The sequence below is a fragment of the Orycteropus afer genome, unplaced genomic scaffold, assembly GCF_000298275.1.
Source record: "Orycteropus afer afer isolate SDZICR_OR568_19922 unplaced genomic scaffold, OryAfe1.0 scaffold00136, whole genome shotgun sequence".
NCBI lineage: Eukaryota > Metazoa > Chordata > Mammalia > Tubulidentata > Orycteropodidae > Orycteropus > Orycteropus afer.
The window spans coordinates 5129686-5147389 of NW_006921723.1; the positions used below are offsets into that span (position 1 = coordinate 5129686).

The following is a 17704-nucleotide window of genomic DNA, read 5'->3' on the forward strand; positions in this document are numbered from 1 at the left end:
GCTCTTGTGGTCTTGTTTTAATTGTCTTCAACTTCAAGTTGAACTTGCATATGAGCAGTTGATGGTCTGTTCCACAATCAGCTCCTGGCCTTGTTTTGGGTGAAGATATTGAGCTTCTCCATCACCTCTTGCCACAGATGCAGTCAATCGGATTCCTGTGTACTCTGTCTGGTGAAGTCCACGTGTATAGCCACCATTTGTGTTGTTGAAAAAATGTATTTGCAATGAATTAGTCATTGGTCTTGCAAAATTCTATCATGCAATCTCCAGCATTATTTCTATCTCCAAGGCCAAATTTTCCAATACTAGTGATTCTTCTTTGTTTCCAATTTTTGCATTCCAGTCAACAGTAATAATCAGCACATCTTGATTGCATGTTTGGTCAATTTCAGATTGCAGAAGGTGGTAGAAATCTTCAATTTTCTCATGTTTGGCTTTGGTGGTTGGTGCATAAATTTGAGTAATAGTAGTATTAACTGGCTTAACTTGTAGGTGTATACATACTATTCTATCACTGACAACATTGTACTTCAGGATAGATCTTGAAACATTCTTTGTGACAATGAATGCCATGCCATTCCTCTTCACTTTGTCATTTCTGGCATAGTAGATCATATGGTTATCTGATTTAAAATGGCCCAAACTGGTCCATTTCAGCTCACTAATGCCTAGGATGGGAGCTGTGGTAGCATAGGGCCTAAGGCACTTGACTGCTAACCAGAAGGCTTGTGGTTCAAACCCACCAGTGACTCCTTGGAAGGAAGGCTGGGCAATCTACTTCCGTAGCGATACTGCCTCAGAAACCGAAGGAGGGGGTCTCTATGAGTCGGGTCCTACTTGACAGCACATAACAACAATAACAACAATGCCTAGGATATCGATCTTTATGTGTACCATCTCATTTTTGACAACTTCCAATTTTGCTAGATTCATACTTTGTACATTCTATGTTCTGATTATGAATGGATTTTTGCAGCTGTTTCTTCTCCTATTGAGTCGTGTCACATCAGCAAATGGAGGCCCTGAAAGTTCTACTTTATCCATATCATTAAGATAGGTGCTACTCTGATGAGGCAGCTCTTTCCCAGTCATATTTTGAGTGCCTTCTGACCTGAGGGGCTCATCTTCCGGCACTGTATCGGACAATGTTTCAGGGCTATTCAAAAGATTTTCCAGTAATATATCAGACAGTGTTTCACTACTATTCATAAGGTTTTCAGTGGCCAATTTTTTGAGAAGTGGATGGCCTCTTCCTTCTTCTAAGTCTGTCTCAGTCTGGAAGCTCCACAAAAACTGGGTCCACCATGGGTACCCCTGCTGGCACAGCCTCCTGTCACAGCAACATGCAAGCCACCACAGTACGACAAACCAACTGACAAGTTCATCTCCCTTAGCTGTTCCAACCACTCCCCTCACTTCCTGGGCTTCCCCCTACCTGTTCCTGCCGGCTTTGTCTGCCACTGCTCCCTGTCTCCTTGGGGGCTTGTTCCCCTATACACTGGTATACATATCCATAAATGTATGCGTGTGTGTGTGTGTGTGTGTGTATTCAGGCAGCCTTAGGGAGGTGGGTAAGACAGAAAGAAGCACGAAGAGAAGCAGCAGGAAGAAAAAGAAACTGAAAGAGCAAAAGAAATAGAGAGAGAGAGGAGACAAGGAACCCCCTAAAAGAGTTGTACCACTGGTCAAGGGCTGTAACACTGAAGACAGCAAGACGCCTGGAAGGGGCTCAGTGGCAGAGCCAGTAATGACAGATGGTTCGGCCAAGAGAAGTCTGTCTTCGGGGCTGAGCAGAGCTGAGAGAGCTGTCCTGCACTGAAGAAGGGAGACTGCCTACATGCTTCCTGATCCTGATTCCTGAGTCCAGGGTGTTGATTCTGATCCTGGGTTGTACTCTGTTCCTTAATAAACCACTTAACTGTAAGAATGGTCTCTGAGTTCCATGTGGCTGTTACAGTGTGAACCCAGAAGAGAAGCAGAGTGTGCCATGGGAGGAAAGCTGGTATCAGAATTGGTAAAAAAAAGTTGAAGAGAGGCAGGTCTGATGTCTGTCTCATAGGGATCAGACTTGGGCTGATCATGGTTGGCTTCATCCCCCCTGCAGTTTACCAGGTTTGGATGCTACTACAGGTATACTCTCCCCACTCTACAGTGGAGGTCTTCAAGGGTGGCAGGGGGCTTTAAGTCAGAGGTTTCTCTTCCTTCATGATGCTCACTGTAAACCATACCGGCATGTTATATATGCTTCTGTATATACAACTGCAACCATGAAGACAAAGGCCAGTGTGGCTCCAGGACAGCCCAGCACTACCAGGGACCTATCAGCTTGGTCTATCAGCACTGCCAGAGACCTATCAGCTTGCCTGCTCCCTCAAGCCCTCCCTCCCCACTCTCCTTTGGCCCCTGCAGCCCAAGGTGGGCTCTTCAAGGTCCTTGGGTTGGTGTTGGGGAGCAATTCCCACGTGGATCTGGCCTGGTGGTTCCAGAATCTTCTGTTAGCTAAACTACAAATGCAAGTTTCAGTGCCACATTTAACTGAAAATAAGAGTATTTTCTTACTGTCAACACTGAAAACTGAAGCCCTGGGGAAATCCCATAGCTTTGAACCTCAGCAGCACCGCCACACACTGTCCTTAGGGAGAACCGGCCCTCTGGCACCATGGACTTCCAAGATTGCACCCTGGGACCCTCAGGCCTGCCATTCCCCTTCCTCTCTGCTGGTCACGTGCAGACTGGGGTGGGGGGCAAGTCCCACTGTCACTTGAGGAGTTGGGGGTAATAGAGGACCCAGGGTCCTGTGCTGGAGATGACCAAGGGCTGGACAATCAGCAGGGCCAGCTCACCTACGTGACGCCCCTCCTCTGGCTCTTTGCTCTCTGTCTTCCCAGTCTCCACAGGCGAGGACTCATGGGTCTCAAACATGTTCTCAGAGACACTGGGCATGATGACTTTATCGTATAGATTTTTGTCTTCGTATAGGAAGAAACTACTCTAAAAAGAGAACAAAACATCTGCACTTGGTGACTTTCCCATTTCACGTTGTCAATGTCCCCAACGACTAGCTGTGGCCCAGTGCTGTCCATGTTCTGCATTCCTGGGGCTTCAGACCTACAGGGCTTGTCTGGAGCTCAGGCAGTGCAGCCCTCTACTCCATGCCAGATGACCTCCAGCATCATGGATTCCATGGACCTTGAGGCTGAGTGGCTGGGCTCTGAACCTACCACTTCTGATCCTGGTTTCCCTGGCCAGGGGCTGGCTGTTTTGCAGCCTGGAGTCACTCCAGTCTCCCTCCCACCTCCTCAGCTGTTTTTGGGGACAGATACCCCCCCACACACACACTTGAGTACCTTCAGATGGTCCCAGGTGCTGCTCTTTCCCTCTGCACCCTCCCCATGGGATTAGCCCCTCCAGGCTCCACCCTGGTTCTGGCTTCCCTGAGCTTCAGCCAAACTACTAGTCTGCTGGCCGGCCAGGGAGTTCACTCACTGTTTTCAGAGAGGTGGCCAGATCACAGGACTCGGAAGTGGGCTGGAACTTGAACCCGGTTCCCAAGCCTCCGATATTAGTCAGTGTGATGACCCGGGATGCAGTCTCACCCACCACATAGCTGCCAAAATCGATGAGGTCCTTATCAAGGGACAGCTGCAAGAGGACAAGGCAGCCTGAGCCGCTGTGGCCAGAACACCCTGGGGTGCCCCTGCCAGGTCTCCACTCATCCCAGCCCTGTGCCCAGCCTGGACACGTCCACAGCCAAGAAATCCTAGGTTTGTGTGTGGATAGTGACTATGTCCTGGCAAATGGCAGAAAAGACCGTTTCTGACAGAATTAGCATTTTTCTTTTTTCTATCTGTGTAAAGGCCCTGGTAGCAGAGTTGTGGAACTGAGCTGTGGAGGTTGGGCCTGAGGTCCCTACAGGACACACTCTTCATTCCTGTGTATATTCCCCTATGCTATCCTTGGCCACAGTGGTGGGACACCTCCCATGAGCCCTGTAAATTGTTTCCTCTACTGTCTCACACAAGTGCACTCCAGGGCAGATGTCTATTAAGAGTAAGGGGTAGTGTGTCATGATGTTACAAATTTGCTTTGAAGGGGGTCAACAAATACATACAAGTAGCTGGATGGAGTAAGTGTTTTTTTTTTTTTTTTTTTTTTAAAAGGACTCAAGAGGACACAAAGAACTGTGGGAAGCAGTACAGTCTTCTCAGATGAGTCCTGGGGTCTCAGACTGGGGACACACAGAGTCGGCTCTGGTCTTGTTCTTCCAGTGTCATCTGAGTGGTCATCTTTTCAGAATACTCACTACATGTCACCCCTACCTAAGGACAGGCTATAGCTGACCTGAGCTGTACCCCATGCTGCCCACTAACTCATGGGAGCACACTGCCCTGACTATGCCTGGGCCTCATGCACACACATGCACACAACACTCCGGAGCATGCTGCTGCCACCATTTCCACACCTCACCCCTCATACACACAGGATGCACACTCATGGGGCCACAACCAGGGTATCCCAAGAAACGCCAGATTTTGGAACTTACAGAACATTTCTTGGTTGAACACTTTAGTGGAACAGAAAATCCACCCGTCTGAGCCAAAAACGAGACGTTTCCTTCCAGATCTTTATTTATCTAAACAATAAAGCAACTTTAACCACTCCAAGTTTTTGTAACTTTACCCAGCTGCACACACTGTGTGTGTCTACAAAGCTACAGTCTCACTGGGCTGCCCACAAACCCCAGGCAGGGTCAGCAGAACATGCTCAGTAGGGTCCCACATGTTGTGTGTGGATTTGAGAATACAGAATTGAAGGAAGTCCTGTAACTATGTTCAGAATTGCAGAGACATATTAATGTTTCTTGGAAATAAAGCTCAGCAAAATAGAGGCCCACAGGGATCTAAGGACCCAGCAGCATCTGATTCCATCCACCACCCTACAGAATAGTGTGAGAACAGTTCCCTTCCACACTTCCTGGCTTTGGGATCAAAGCACTCACCATAGGCTTGAAGGTGACAAGCACTTCACAGGACATCCCAGCTGACATGGGACCAGGGGGATTAAAGCTTCAAGCACAGAACCAGAGAACATGTGATTAGATCTACACAAGGGGACACTCATTGTTTATACAAGTGACACAGGCCAAATAGGACTGACTACACAGAGAGATTACCACCTGGGCAGATGGGGCTCCTCTGGGCCTCTGGCCTCCCTCCCTTCTGCCCAGTCTGCCTCACTGAGTGCTGGAGAACAATTTTTGGTCTGTTGGATGCACTGTCATCTCCAAGTGCCCAAACAGTGCCCAGTCCACAGAACATGCTCAATTAATATTTGAATGTTGTTTAAGTAAGTGAGTGAGTGTGTGAATGAATGAATGAGGCAAATCCCAGAGGCCGACACCCAGAGGATGTTGTGAGCAGCAGTCACAGATCCTCTGAGGACAGGTGGCCATCCTAGAACCAGGACCTACAGTGTGAGCCAGGGAGGGAGTAAGAATGGAGAGCCCTGCATACTAGGGAGCCTATGGGCCCCACCTTCTCTGAAAGACCTAGGAAACTGCTAAAAATACTAAGTGTCATAGTGCCTGAAACGTACTCTCAAAAATCTCATAATAAAAACAGTATTATTTGTGGTGAGAGAGAATGATAAAGCATGTAAAATTTAACAGTGGAAGATGAGGCAATCTACTTCCATAAAGATTTACAGCCTTGGAAACCCAATGGGGGTCACTATGAGTTGGAACTGACTCAATGGGAGCGGGTTTGGTTTTGTTGTTTTTATGAAATGAACAGAAACAGAATGTACATTTTTGAAACTATGTGAGAAAAAGGATACCACAGCAACAGAGTAAACAAGAATAGCAAATATAAACTAAGATGTAAAAAATAAATCCAAATACATAATCACAGTAAATGTAGTCAGATTTAATTCTTCAGTTAAATGAAAGACATAAGAAGATTAAGAATTTTAAATAAAGCAAATACTTCTGTGAAACAAAATCATACATACACATAAATAAGAAATTTGGAGTGATGGTGAAACAATAAGAGAACGAAATGTAAGTTGGTAGAAATCAGGAAGAAAATGGAGGAAAAAAAAAATTTTCTAAAAAAAATGAAGGCAAAATTCTAAGGAGGAGATGAGAGACATAGCCAAAAACACAAGAAAGATCATTGTGAGGAAAATGAAAAAAACAAAAAATAAAAAAGAGAGAGAGAAAAGAAGAAAGCATTAAAAAGAATCAGAAAGACAATAATAGACGTTAAAAAACAAACAAACAAACAAAAAATAGCAAAGAAAATCCAACATATACATAAATGGAGTCTCAGAAGAAGAAACATTGGGAGAGAGTAAAATTTAAGCATGTAATTCAAGGAAACAGTTCTGAAATAAAATGCAACTTTAATATTCATGTTGAAAAGATACACTAACTGCCAGTGAAAACTGACCCAAAATGGTCAACATCAAAACTGACAATAAAGAAAGAAAATCTGGGCAGCCAGACAAAAAGCTTAAGTAGTTTATAATAGGAAAAATCATGTTAGTCTCAGATGACTTCAACACAAGAAAGATGGAAGAGCAGCCTCTAGAAAATCTTAAAGAACATTTGATGACAAACTCTTTCAAGTATAAAGATTCTAGATAAAAAGTTCTAAACATGAAGGAACTCTGGCATTGCCATTGCCATGTGTCCTTCTTGAGACAATCAGGCTAAGGATGAGCTTCACCCAACTGGAGGATGTAAAATACAGCCAAAGGTCTGGTCATGAGCACTGGATACATTTAACAGTGAAACAGATTAAAACAAATGCAGGGTTTGGTGACAGAATAGAATATAATTGTTATGACTTTGGGAGCTCTGGTGGCATAGTGCCTAAGGCATTTGACTGCTAACCAGAAGGCTGGCGGTTCAAATCCACCAGCCATTCCTCAGAAGAAAGGTTAGGCAATCCACTTCTGTAGTGATATCGCCTTGGAAACCTAAGGAGGGGTCACTACGAGTCGGATCTGACTTGACAGCAGTGAGTTTGTTTTTTTCTGGTTTATGACAATGCCGAGATTATATTAAAAGAGGCAGCATTTTAAATGGGAATATTTGATGTGACACATGTTGCCAACAATCCCCTCACCCCTCCTGAGTCCGAGCCCATCATCTTACTCGATGTGGATGAAATCTCTGAGGTGTTCCTCCACACCCACTAGCTTGCAGTAGTTAATTGTGTAGGTGGCATTTATCAACGTGATCTTTTTCTTGTATACTTTTCCAATATCAAAGTCCTAGAAATATCAGAGGAGGAGTGTCAGAGAGAAGCTGCAGCTGTAAGTATTTAAAAAGCTTTTCTACAAGATGACCCTCTCATTGTGTGCCAGAACAGGCCACGGCATTATAAACAGCAGTGGTAGTGAGGAAGGTTGCAATGATGACATGTGAGTGGTCAACATTCTAAAATCCAGCTGGACCACATAAACTGTTCCCAAGGGAAGGCTTTCCCCTGAATTAAGAAGGGATCCCCTCCCCTCTCTGGGGTGCATGAAGAGCAGGGCAAGGAGGTGGCCAGTCTTGTAAGAGCCCTCGCCACCCAAGGCAGGAATGGGATCTACAGGGACCAAGGGGTCAGTGCTGAAAGGGAAAGCTCAGACAACATAGACTCTAGGGTTGGCATTTGACTTCACTGGATGGACCAGAGAACAGGTAGAACCCAGGGAATTGAAGAGACTACTTTCTCCTACAAACTTGGACAAATGCAACCAGATGAACAGTGGGTTCCTTAACCTTCCTTGTTTGCCACTCTGTTGTTAGATGCTATCGAGTTGGCTCCAACTCATAATGACCGTACAATAAAACAAAACACTGCCCAGTCTTGTGCCAGCCTCACAATCCTTGCTATAACTGAGCCCATCGTTGCAGCCACTGTGTCAATTCATCTCATTGAGGGCCTTCCCCTTTTTGTTGACACTCTGCACCTGCTGAAATCCATCTTCACTGGGCTTACCTTGCATGAAGTAAAAATTTGCCCACTGGAATGGGCCTGGCCAGCAAGGTCGCCATGTCCCCCAGAGGTTCAGCACTGCATTAAAAGGTGTGCAGAATTTTCTGAGGGGCTCAACATGGACACTTCCTGCCCTGTGTGCCCTCTATGGGATAGTCTTGGGTCCTTCTGATGAGACTGCCCCTCTCACACTCAGCCTCCCTCTGGATGGCAGATGGCACCCCCTCCCAGGCCCCTGTCACCAGAGGAAGGCTTCTGTGCACCAGAGTCAAGAGAAAAGGCACCAGATGTAGGATGGTGGAGAAGGACTCCTTCATTGCCAGCACTGCTCTGATGGTAGGGGCTTACCTTGAAGTGTATAAGTTCAGGCTTGCTGTTAAAGGGGCGGCCTTTGAACTCACGCCCAGACACCACTTGTTTGTGTACTACACCACTCCGCAGCCGTTCCATGGTGTGGGCTAGGATGTCTTTGTCCATCTTGGTCCCACCCACGGGCTTCCGTTCCACATCCTCCTTGGGCACCTGCTTCATAGATTTGCCATCTCAGTGACGGCAGACTGGACTGCGGGCTCTCCACGAGACCTCTAAAGATAGCTTGGAGGTGACAGAGTTGGCCAGATGCACAGCCAAAGACTTCCAGAAGACAGTGGAGCAGAAAAGAGTGCATTGTCCTGGCAAGACCCTTAAGAAACCCTCACTTTAATTTCTGGTTCACAACATAGCAGAAGAAAAGGAAAAGCAAAAGGAATAAAAAACAGAGATGTACAGGATTCAGGCATATTTCTGGGAAACAGAGGCAAGGAGAGGACTTTTCTCACTCTTTAAATTAGCCAATAGATAGTATCCAGAAAGTTTTATAGGAAGCAGTATTTCCTAAGAGGCCATGTCAACACAGTTTGGAGAAGGAGGTGGCTGGGCCGGTATGGAGGGGGTTGCAAGTGGGATATGGGGAGCATAGCTGAGGGAAGCACATGGCTAGCGGGCATGAATGAGGCCTGGGTGGGTCTGTGGGACAGGGAAGATTGTGGGAGATGGAGAGTCAATGAGAAGTCGCACACAAAGGCACTCAGCTGTGAGGGGCTCGGGAAGGAGGGCTCTCACCTGGTATGGTGTGTAGTCCTCATTCCAGAGCCCAGAGATTTCTGGCTCCGCAAATATTTCCTCCTCTGGGTTGGTGAGGAGCCCAGGATCACACTGCACAGACTCGCTGGAGATGGCCTGCAGTAGCTGGGGGGCTTCAGGGTACACCAGGTCCTCAGTATCCTACAATCAGGGGGAGAGATGTCTGTGGCTCTTGGGATGGCCTGGGAGCTCCCACAGTCCCTGGGCCTCCTCTGGACTAGGTTGTCCTGGTTGTAGGCTGGGAAGGCAGGGCTGCACTGCCTGTTCTGAAAGGACACTGTGCTGCTTGTTACAGAACTAAGACACACTCATCATAGAAGACACAACACAGACATGAAGGGAGAAAGTGGAAGTCATCCAGTCTGTGCAGGGCATGCTGGGCACTGTGCTTGCAGGTCCTTTATTCTGCATGCAATGAGATGTTGGCACACAGTCTTATAACTTTTTCCACTTAAAATATAAATTAAAATCTTTATGCATCATTGAATATTTTCTACAGTACCCACAAGAACCCATAAAATATTCTATCTCAGTCTGCAGAATGCTCTAGTGTGCCTTGGTCATAGGCACTGTCTCTAATCCTTGCTAACAGGAGCCGAGACTGAGGGGCCCACTGCACTGGTTCACCCCTGGGCAGCTGTGATGCTTCATTAGACTAGTTCTTCAACCTGGGCTTCCTGCCTCAGCTCATTTGTAGAAGTGGGAACACACTGTGAGCCCCCCAGTCTGAACCTCTCTTCTAGAGGGAGAGACAAGAAAGGGAGACATGGACAGGAGTGTTGTCAACAGTGAAAAATTCCCCCCCAGAAGCCACTTAGGTGCTGGTGACGGGGCAGAATAACAGGAATGTTGGGTCAGGTGGGTGGGAAGGACTTCCTCATGACAGTTGAGCAGAGTGTGCAGGGAGAGACACTGAGGGCAGAGGAGTCAGCGGGGGCCTCAAGGCAGAGGAAGAGCCAGTCAATGTTGTGGATGGGGCAGCTCAGGCAGGGGCCTGGGAGAGCAGAAGCACCTTCCAAAGGACACTGGCACCCAATCAAGGGCCCCGAGGGATAAGGTGAAGGAGCAGAGGCTGGAGCCCACGGCTCTGACCTTTAGGTTTGGGTGCTTATTGAAAGGGGCAGAAGTCAAGTGCCCACTCAGCAGGTCTGAGAGGTAAGTGAGAAAAAAACTATCCCCGCTTTCCTGCCTTGCAACTGATGACAATGGACACAGAGCAGGCCTGTGGTACCAAAGAAGGAGGTAAGGAAGGGGAGAGAGGGAAGAAAGGAGGGAAGGGAGGGAAGGAGGACAGGCATGTGGCTGAACAAGTTCACAACTCTCCCCATACAAGCTGACCATGATCCTCTGCCTGGCTCTGCTGCTGGGAGTCAGGTTCGATGGGGAGGGTCCATCTTGTTGGGAGGCTGCTGGCAGGGAAAGGCCCTGCTGGGTACACTGGACTAAGAGGACACTGAGTCCTGTGGGGGCATCATGGCTGGGGGCACCCACATGTGGGGCAAGCTGATAGGCTCCTATGGGAGAATGGCCTATGAAAGGCTAGGAGCCCATAGCGTGGGCCTTACCCCTTGCCCCTGAGCTAGCACTGGGAGGGCACAGCTCCAGGCACACACAGCCTTGGGTGGGAGTGGTTGAAGCTGCCAGTGGTGGCTATGGCCTCTGCCCTGTGACCTTCAGAAGGACTAGGGGGGCACTTTGCAGGTGGGAAGTTTAGTTGAACCTGAGAAGATCCCTGGTGGGCACAGCAACAGTAAATAAACACATAAATAAACATCAACATTCTAAAGCCTACCCTTTGTCAGACGGGTATTGTAGAATTAATTGTCCAACAAACCATTTAGCAGTTCCCAAATACTGTGCTGGGTTTCAGGATTTTTCAGTGTGACCAACTGTTGTGTGTGGGCCAGCAGCAGGGGGCACCCTGTGCCACAGCTGGGGTGGAGCTGGATGCAGACTGGCAACAGTGCTAAGCAGCAGAAGACAAGGCACATCTCTCTAGACTTTGAATTCATGTCTCAGACTTGGAGCATGTGAAGGTAGGACTAAGGCCCGGCAGTCTCTGCTGTCTCAGCCTCACCAGGGCACAGGGTGGAAGGAGGGTGGGGGAGAGGTCCTGCTCCTGGGGGCACCAGCCCCTATCTGCTAGGGGAGGGTTGGCATCAGGTGACAGGAGCCTGACGCTCTGGCCTGCATGTGTGCATGATGCTCCTAACACCTCGCCATGCAGGGGGCAGGCTGAGGGTGAGTCAGCCTTTGCAAAGGACTCCGGGGAAACTTCAGAGGCCACAGGACACCCAACACTGCTGGGGATGGCCCTCAGGGAGGCAACAAAGGGAACAGATGGAGTTACGAGGAGGGTCTCTGTGGCACCAAGACAATAAAGTCCCTGCATAGCAGGAACATGCTGGGGTCAGGGGAAGAAGCGAATCCTAGAGGTGGGACTGAGTGGTTTCTTTTGATTTGATTTCTATTAAGAAACTTATACAATGATTTGGACATGGGTCCCCAAGGCCCCCTTCACCTCACCTACCCGGAGGTGTGTGGATAGGGACCAGAAGGGGCTTCTTGCTCACCAGCGGGTATGAGGGGGCCGTGGTGGTCACACCCTCCAAGAAGTCGGCCACATAACACCAGGTCTTGTCCCTCAGCGTGAGCCGGTCCGAGGGCTGAGCAGGGGGCAGTTGCTTCCTCCTCCTGTTCTCCTCCTCGGCCTCCTCCTTCCAAAGCCGGCTTACAATTTCCAGCTTCCGGTGCCTCTGCTCCTCCTCAAAGGCCCTGGGGGAAGACAGTGCCTCAGAGGCGGGAGGATACCATTGCCCTGGCTGAGGGACAAGGCTCAGCTCTCCCAGCCCCCACCTACTGCTCAGGCCCAACCCGGCTCGGGTGGGAAAAATGCAGTCCCAGTGAGCTCTAGGCAGGGGGGCAGAGAGAGGGGGCCAGGATGCTGTCAGGCCTCAACCCTAGCCTGGCCCAGCTACCTTATCCAGTCCTGCCCAATCCAGTTGGCCCAGTGTCCATGATAAACCTCAGCCTCTCATGACCTGCCCCAGTATCCAGGCTGAGGCACACTGAGGGCAGAACCAGGGCTGAGGCCATTCTCTCACGCATTCATTCATTCCCTTGCTCTTTCCAGATGGCCCTTGCTGGGTGCCTTTCATGTGCTGGGCCTGTGCTGGGCTGAGGAACTCAGGGGTCTTAGGGCTTCCCCAGGGTCCCCCTAAAGTGGGCAGATAGAAAATGACTGCAGAACACCCAGAGTGTCTGCAGTGTGGACGCTTCTGTGAACACGTCAAGGCTCTGAGACTCCCAGGAGGCAGACATGCCCCAATCGAGGGAGGATGAGAGTAACACTCCTGCTAAGGGCAGGCAGAGCAGCCTGGGCTATTTGCCATCCCTGGAGCAGGGCTGAGAGAGGGGGGAAGGGGGTGGGAGGGGGCAAGGCAGGCACGGGGCCTCATGGAAAGCCTGCACCGGACAGCTCCAATGCTGGAAGCCCACTGCTGCGGGCACTGGAGCGGGTGGACAGCAGAGGCTGGAAAGGAATGGGGGACTGGCCACACTGAGTCACGGGCAGGCCCCCAGACCCAAAGTGGGGGCCCGGGAAGAGAAAGACTCCCATCTTCCCTCATGCTGCCTCCTGTCCACCCTCACCGTTTCTGAGCCTCCAGCTCCTGGCGCCGGCGCTGATGGAAAAGCTGTTTGAACGCATCCCCACCTTGGGCCAGGATTGCCTCCTTCTCTACTTGGGCCTTCTGCTTGGCCAGCTCAGCCCGGGTCTGGCCCCACGCCTGAAACTTCCGGAGTGTTTCCTTAGAAATGGAGAACACAGTGGTCACATCATTTGGATATGAGTATGCCCACACACACAGGTACAGACATGTATGTGAGCACACACATGCAAACACATATCCACATACCATGTATATACATGCATGTGAATATACACGTATACATGTGCACATATGCAAACAGACTTTCTTTTGAACGGGTATCCTTGACATTGTGGAAGCCTGTGGTGGACTGTGAAAATGACCATAACCCCTTACCCATCCCTTCCCCAGTGTTCTCCACCTGAGGTCATGAGCCCCAGCCCCAGCTCTCACCCTATCTCTCCTGCAGTGAGGACCCTGCAAGGGCCTCCCATGCTGAGCACAGGCTGTCCCTGCAGGCTCTGCCACTGCTTGCTCTATCCTCCTTCCCATGGCTACCATTGCCCTGTCCCTCACCATTCCCATCTCATTGCATGCTCTTCTCCTCTTGCCTGAGTCTTTGTAGATGCTGTTCCCACTCTTTCCACCCACTTCCTGTGGGCTGTAATCAGGCCTGTGCCCTCATTACAAGCCTCCCAGTGTCTGGTCCCCTGGTTCACCTCATCACAGCAAAGCCCTCTCTCTTCCCAGTGGGCAAGAGGCCCAGAGCTGGAGCTCAGTAAGTCTCCAAGGTCACCTGGATGATGGTCCAAGAGTGGGGCCTCAGGAGAACATAACATGGTGGGTAGGCAAGTGGGCAGTGTGAGGGAGCATCTGGGTCTGCTGTTGGGAGGGGAGACCGTATACCCGGTTTGCAGTGATGTTGTTCTTCAGCGCCAGCACGGCATCCATGCGCCTCTTCAGGTGTTCACGTGACTCCATCTCCTCCTTCTGCTCCTGTTCCCGGATTCTGGAGGAAGGAAGCGGTTCTCACCTGGGTCATGCTAGTGGGTAGTCAGTATGGAGAAGGGCTGTTGGGTGTTGATCATCACCACCAAGAAGTTACTTTACCTCTTTACAGAAGAGGTAAAAAAGAAAGTACTGTGGCTGATGCCAGCTTACAAGGAAAAATGGTTTAAGACATGTTTGTCTAGACTCTAAAGGTTTGTTATATCTTGTGGGACTCTTCTGAAAATAAATAGGTAAGAAACTCAGCACTGAAAACACAGACTTACTGCCCTTTGATAATGTGGTGTCAATCTAACAACAGACTTGGGGAACTTTCCAACTAAAGCAAGTGGCCCTGGCTCTCAGTGCCCCTCTAAGGATATCGACGGGGGGGGGGGGGGGCGGTCCAGGGAGAAGCCGGCACCTGCCCAGGGAGGCCTTCAAGAACTTGATTGCGATCTTGTGGTTCTTCTGGGCATCTTCCACCAGCTTCTGGTGCTGAAGCCCATGCTCCTTCTGGATGTGCATGGATTTCCTGCAGGGACATGGAGGGGAGTGGCAACAAGTCATGCAAGAACACAGTGTATCTGCTGGGGGACAGGCCTGGGAAGAGTTGGTCCCATAGGCAACAGGATGCTCAGCAAATTGCCACTGGGGACTCTCAGGGTTTAAGGGACCTAGGCTGGTTCAGGGGCCTGCAAAAAGGAAGGACCAGGGGAAATAGGGCTCTAGAGAGGGGCAGGACAGCATGAAGGACTAGGGCCAGTGACGGGGCTTAGTCTCTGTGGACAGATGAAGGAGGAGGGAGCCCTGTGGGGCATCTGTGCCTGGGCTCAGTCTGACAGGCAGAGGTGGAAAGCTCTGGTGTAGGTCAGACAACTGGATGAAGGTTGCCATGGAAGCAGATGGGATGGACGGCACATGTGTGGGGGTGGTCTGGGGGTCTGTGGTAGAAAGGAGAGGGGTGCATTAGTAGCTGGAGGTGCTGGGCTCCACATCTGTGAACAATCCTGGATGGGTTTACCAGAGGCCAGGATGCTAGGTCCATCTGGGTTGGCTGAAAAGAAGGCACTTAGACATGGGCTACCCTGGGAGAATGGCAGGACCAAGGGGATTGAACACCTGAAGTCCCCAGGGTTAGCAAAGAGGACAGAGAAAGAACAGCCAGAGGTGTGGGGAAAATCTAGAGCGCAGCCTAGGGGCAGGGAGTGGAATGTCCAGGGGGTAGGTAGATGACAAGTAAGACAACAGGATGGCTTGGGAGGCATCTGCTGGCTTCAGTTACTCATGGTGGCTCATGACTGGCAAGACCATTCAGGGAGGGGCACTGTCAGACCAGGGTCAGCAGGGGTATAGGCCTGAGTACAGATGGCCAGTGAGGGGATTAGAGGGTCAATGGGCTCAGGGTTGGCAGGTCAGAGAGGAGGGAGACCTTTTGAGTACTGGGAAGACTGAGGCTGGAGACTCCCAGGTGACAGGAGGAGGGGAGGCAGAGGGAGCCAGGCAGGTGCTGGCAGATCGCCCCAGAGGGCAGCCAGTGAAGAGTGTAGGACTGACAGTGAAGAAAGCACAGGGTGATGAGTGAGCAAGCTCAGGGCCGGAGCCATGGCGTGGGCTGGGCCCCACTCACCGGATCCTCAGCAGCCGGTTCCGCTCGGCTTTCCTGAAGGCCGCCTTCTCCTCATGGAGCCTCTCGGCTGCCCGAGCCTGAAGGCGCCTCTCCTCAGCCGCCTCCTCCTCCTCGAGGGCCTTACGGGTGGTGTCCAGGTGTCCGTTCAGTATCTCAATGTCCCACATGGCATTCCTTGCAAGCAAGGTGTGCTTGTCATGTATGGACAAAGGGCTGGGCCAGAATTTGGGAGTTTTGGAATGGGAGCCTGGGGCTGGGCCGTCCATGCAGTGTCTGCCCAGGGGCTGGGCTCTGAGTTCTGCAAACATCCCAGGGGCACATGGGCATCTCTGGCAGGTCAGCCCCCTCCTCCTCCCACGGCTTTGGCTGTTTCCACCCACGTTTCCAATATCAGAAAACCCACCATCACATCCACTCCACCTGGGTTCCACCTGGCTTTGTCACCTCCTGCACAGCTCCCCTGGGCTTGCCTGCCAGGCTGTCAGGGACTGACCCACCAACTGTGGTCAGTTTACTGCCCTGAGGACAGCACTAAGAGATGTGAGCAGTGAGTAGCTCTGCTGGTCTAGAAGTCACAGGAGCTAATGAACCCGAGACTAGGACCCTATCTTTCAATGTTTCCTGTGTGTCTGTCCCATGGCCCAGGAAGCACACGGCACATACGGCTGGCTCCTTGTCACAAGTCAGGGGCATTCCCGGTCAACCCTGGGCTACAGCAACCCTGTTTGTGCAGCGGCCGGCTTGGCTGAGAGCTCCTCCCCAGGGCAGAGAAGTCGGCTTGTTGCCTTCCAGGCAAGCTCGGCAGCGCCCTCTCCCGACAACATACTTTCAGCTATGCAAGAATTCCTGCCAACTGGCAGGTGGTGCAAGTCGCCACCTGCAGACAAAGCCCCTCATGTTGACATGTGGCAGCCCACCTGGAAGATGAGGGCTTGGCTAGAGCTGGCCTCACGAAGGTTTGAACCCCTGAAGTTGGTAGAGAGCTTCAGAAGGTATCTCTGCCTCCTTTCTGACAGGAAATGTTTCAGTTGAGTTGTTATCTGATATAAAGTTTGCTGTAGATTTTCAGTTGTCAGGGAGGAGCCCTGATGGTGCAGTGGTTAAGCACTTGGCTGCTAATTGAAAGGTTGGAGGTTTGAACCCACCAGTGGCATCTTGGGAGAAAGATATGGCTGTCTGCTCCTGTGAAAATTACAGCCTTGGAAATCCCATGGGAGAAGTTCTACTCTGTCCTACAGGGTTGATAAGAGTCAGAATGAACTGATGGCAACAGGATAACAGGTCGTTGTTAGGTGCCACAGAGTCTATTTTGACTCACAGTGATCCCCTGTGTTAACAGAGTACAACTGTCCCGTGGGGTTTCCTAGGTTGTAATCTTTATGGGAGCAGACTACCAGGTCTTTCTCTACAGAGTGGCTGGTGGGATAGAACCGCAAACCTTTTGGTTAGCAGCGGAGCACTTAACCATTGCTCCATGAGGGTTCCTTTTGGGTTTTTAGTAGACACCCTTACTCATGTAGAGAGCATTCTCTTCAATTCCTGTTTTGTTAAAGAGTTTTCTTTAAGGGAGAGTTTTGCTACTAGTGGTGAGTGATCTGGAAAAGGACAGCGAGAATGGTCACACAACTTGACTTCAACCAACGTCACTGAATTATACACATAGCAATTGTTGAGATGGTACATGTTTTGTTATGTATATTTTTGCCACAATGAAACTGAAAAACTTATTTTTTCAAAATAAAATCATGAATAAATGTTGAACTGAGATACTCATAGGTTTTCTTCTTTAATGTGTGAATGTTAAGATCTTCTAATATTAAGTCTTTTTTGGGTTCCTAGTATGTAACCCCCTACTTGGCATGGTGTGTGTGCATGAGAGTGTCCAATGCATGGTTAGATTCAGATGCTTAATATTCTATTTAGGATTTGTCATATACATTAAGTGGGATTGGCCCACAACTGTCCTGTCATTGTTTTACATCAAGGTTGAACCATTGCACTTTAAAAACTGGACATACCATGCTCTCTGTGGGGATAGTTTTAAATGACTGATTCCATTTTTTAGGTCTTCTGTGATTGGACGCAGCTCCTGACATTCACTGGCATGTGGTGTTTCCATCTCTTCCTCTGTCAGTTTGCCTCTACGGCAGGTCCAGGGTGGGATGATTTTTTTCATTCTACTCATGACTGAAGGTGATACTTCAATCTGAAAATTCATGCTCTTATCATTCTGGAAAATTCTCAGCCATTATTTGATTGACTGTTGCTTCCCCCCACTCTCTTTCAAGTGGGTGAATGACAATTTAAGGTGAATTAACAGCTGA

The 17704-nt window shown here is 49.8% G+C and overlaps 1 protein-coding gene across 1 annotated transcript in view; it reads right to left on the reverse strand.

Annotated features, from left to right (window-relative positions):
- Positions 1-15547, reverse strand: part of CFAP74 (cilia and flagella associated protein 74) — a 71694-nt gene extending 56147 nt beyond the window's left edge. The window contains exons 1-12 of the mRNA XM_042781599.1: positions 15381-15547; positions 14175-14285; positions 13670-13772; positions 12765-12922; positions 11687-11888; positions 9093-9254; positions 8340-8513; positions 7160-7278; positions 5000-5066; positions 4544-4633; positions 3487-3642; positions 2848-2991 (exon numbers count right to left, since the gene is read on the reverse strand). Of these exons, the coding sequence (XP_042637533.1) occupies positions 2848-2991; positions 3487-3642; positions 4544-4633; positions 5000-5066; positions 7160-7278; positions 8340-8513; positions 9093-9254; positions 11687-11888; positions 12765-12922; positions 13670-13772; positions 14175-14285; positions 15381-15547 (1653 nt within the window). The remainder of the gene's footprint in view (positions 1-2847; positions 2992-3486; positions 3643-4543; positions 4634-4999; positions 5067-7159; positions 7279-8339; positions 8514-9092; positions 9255-11686; positions 11889-12764; positions 12923-13669; positions 13773-14174; positions 14286-15380) is intronic.
- Between the last annotated feature and the right edge of the window lie 2157 nt (positions 15548-17704).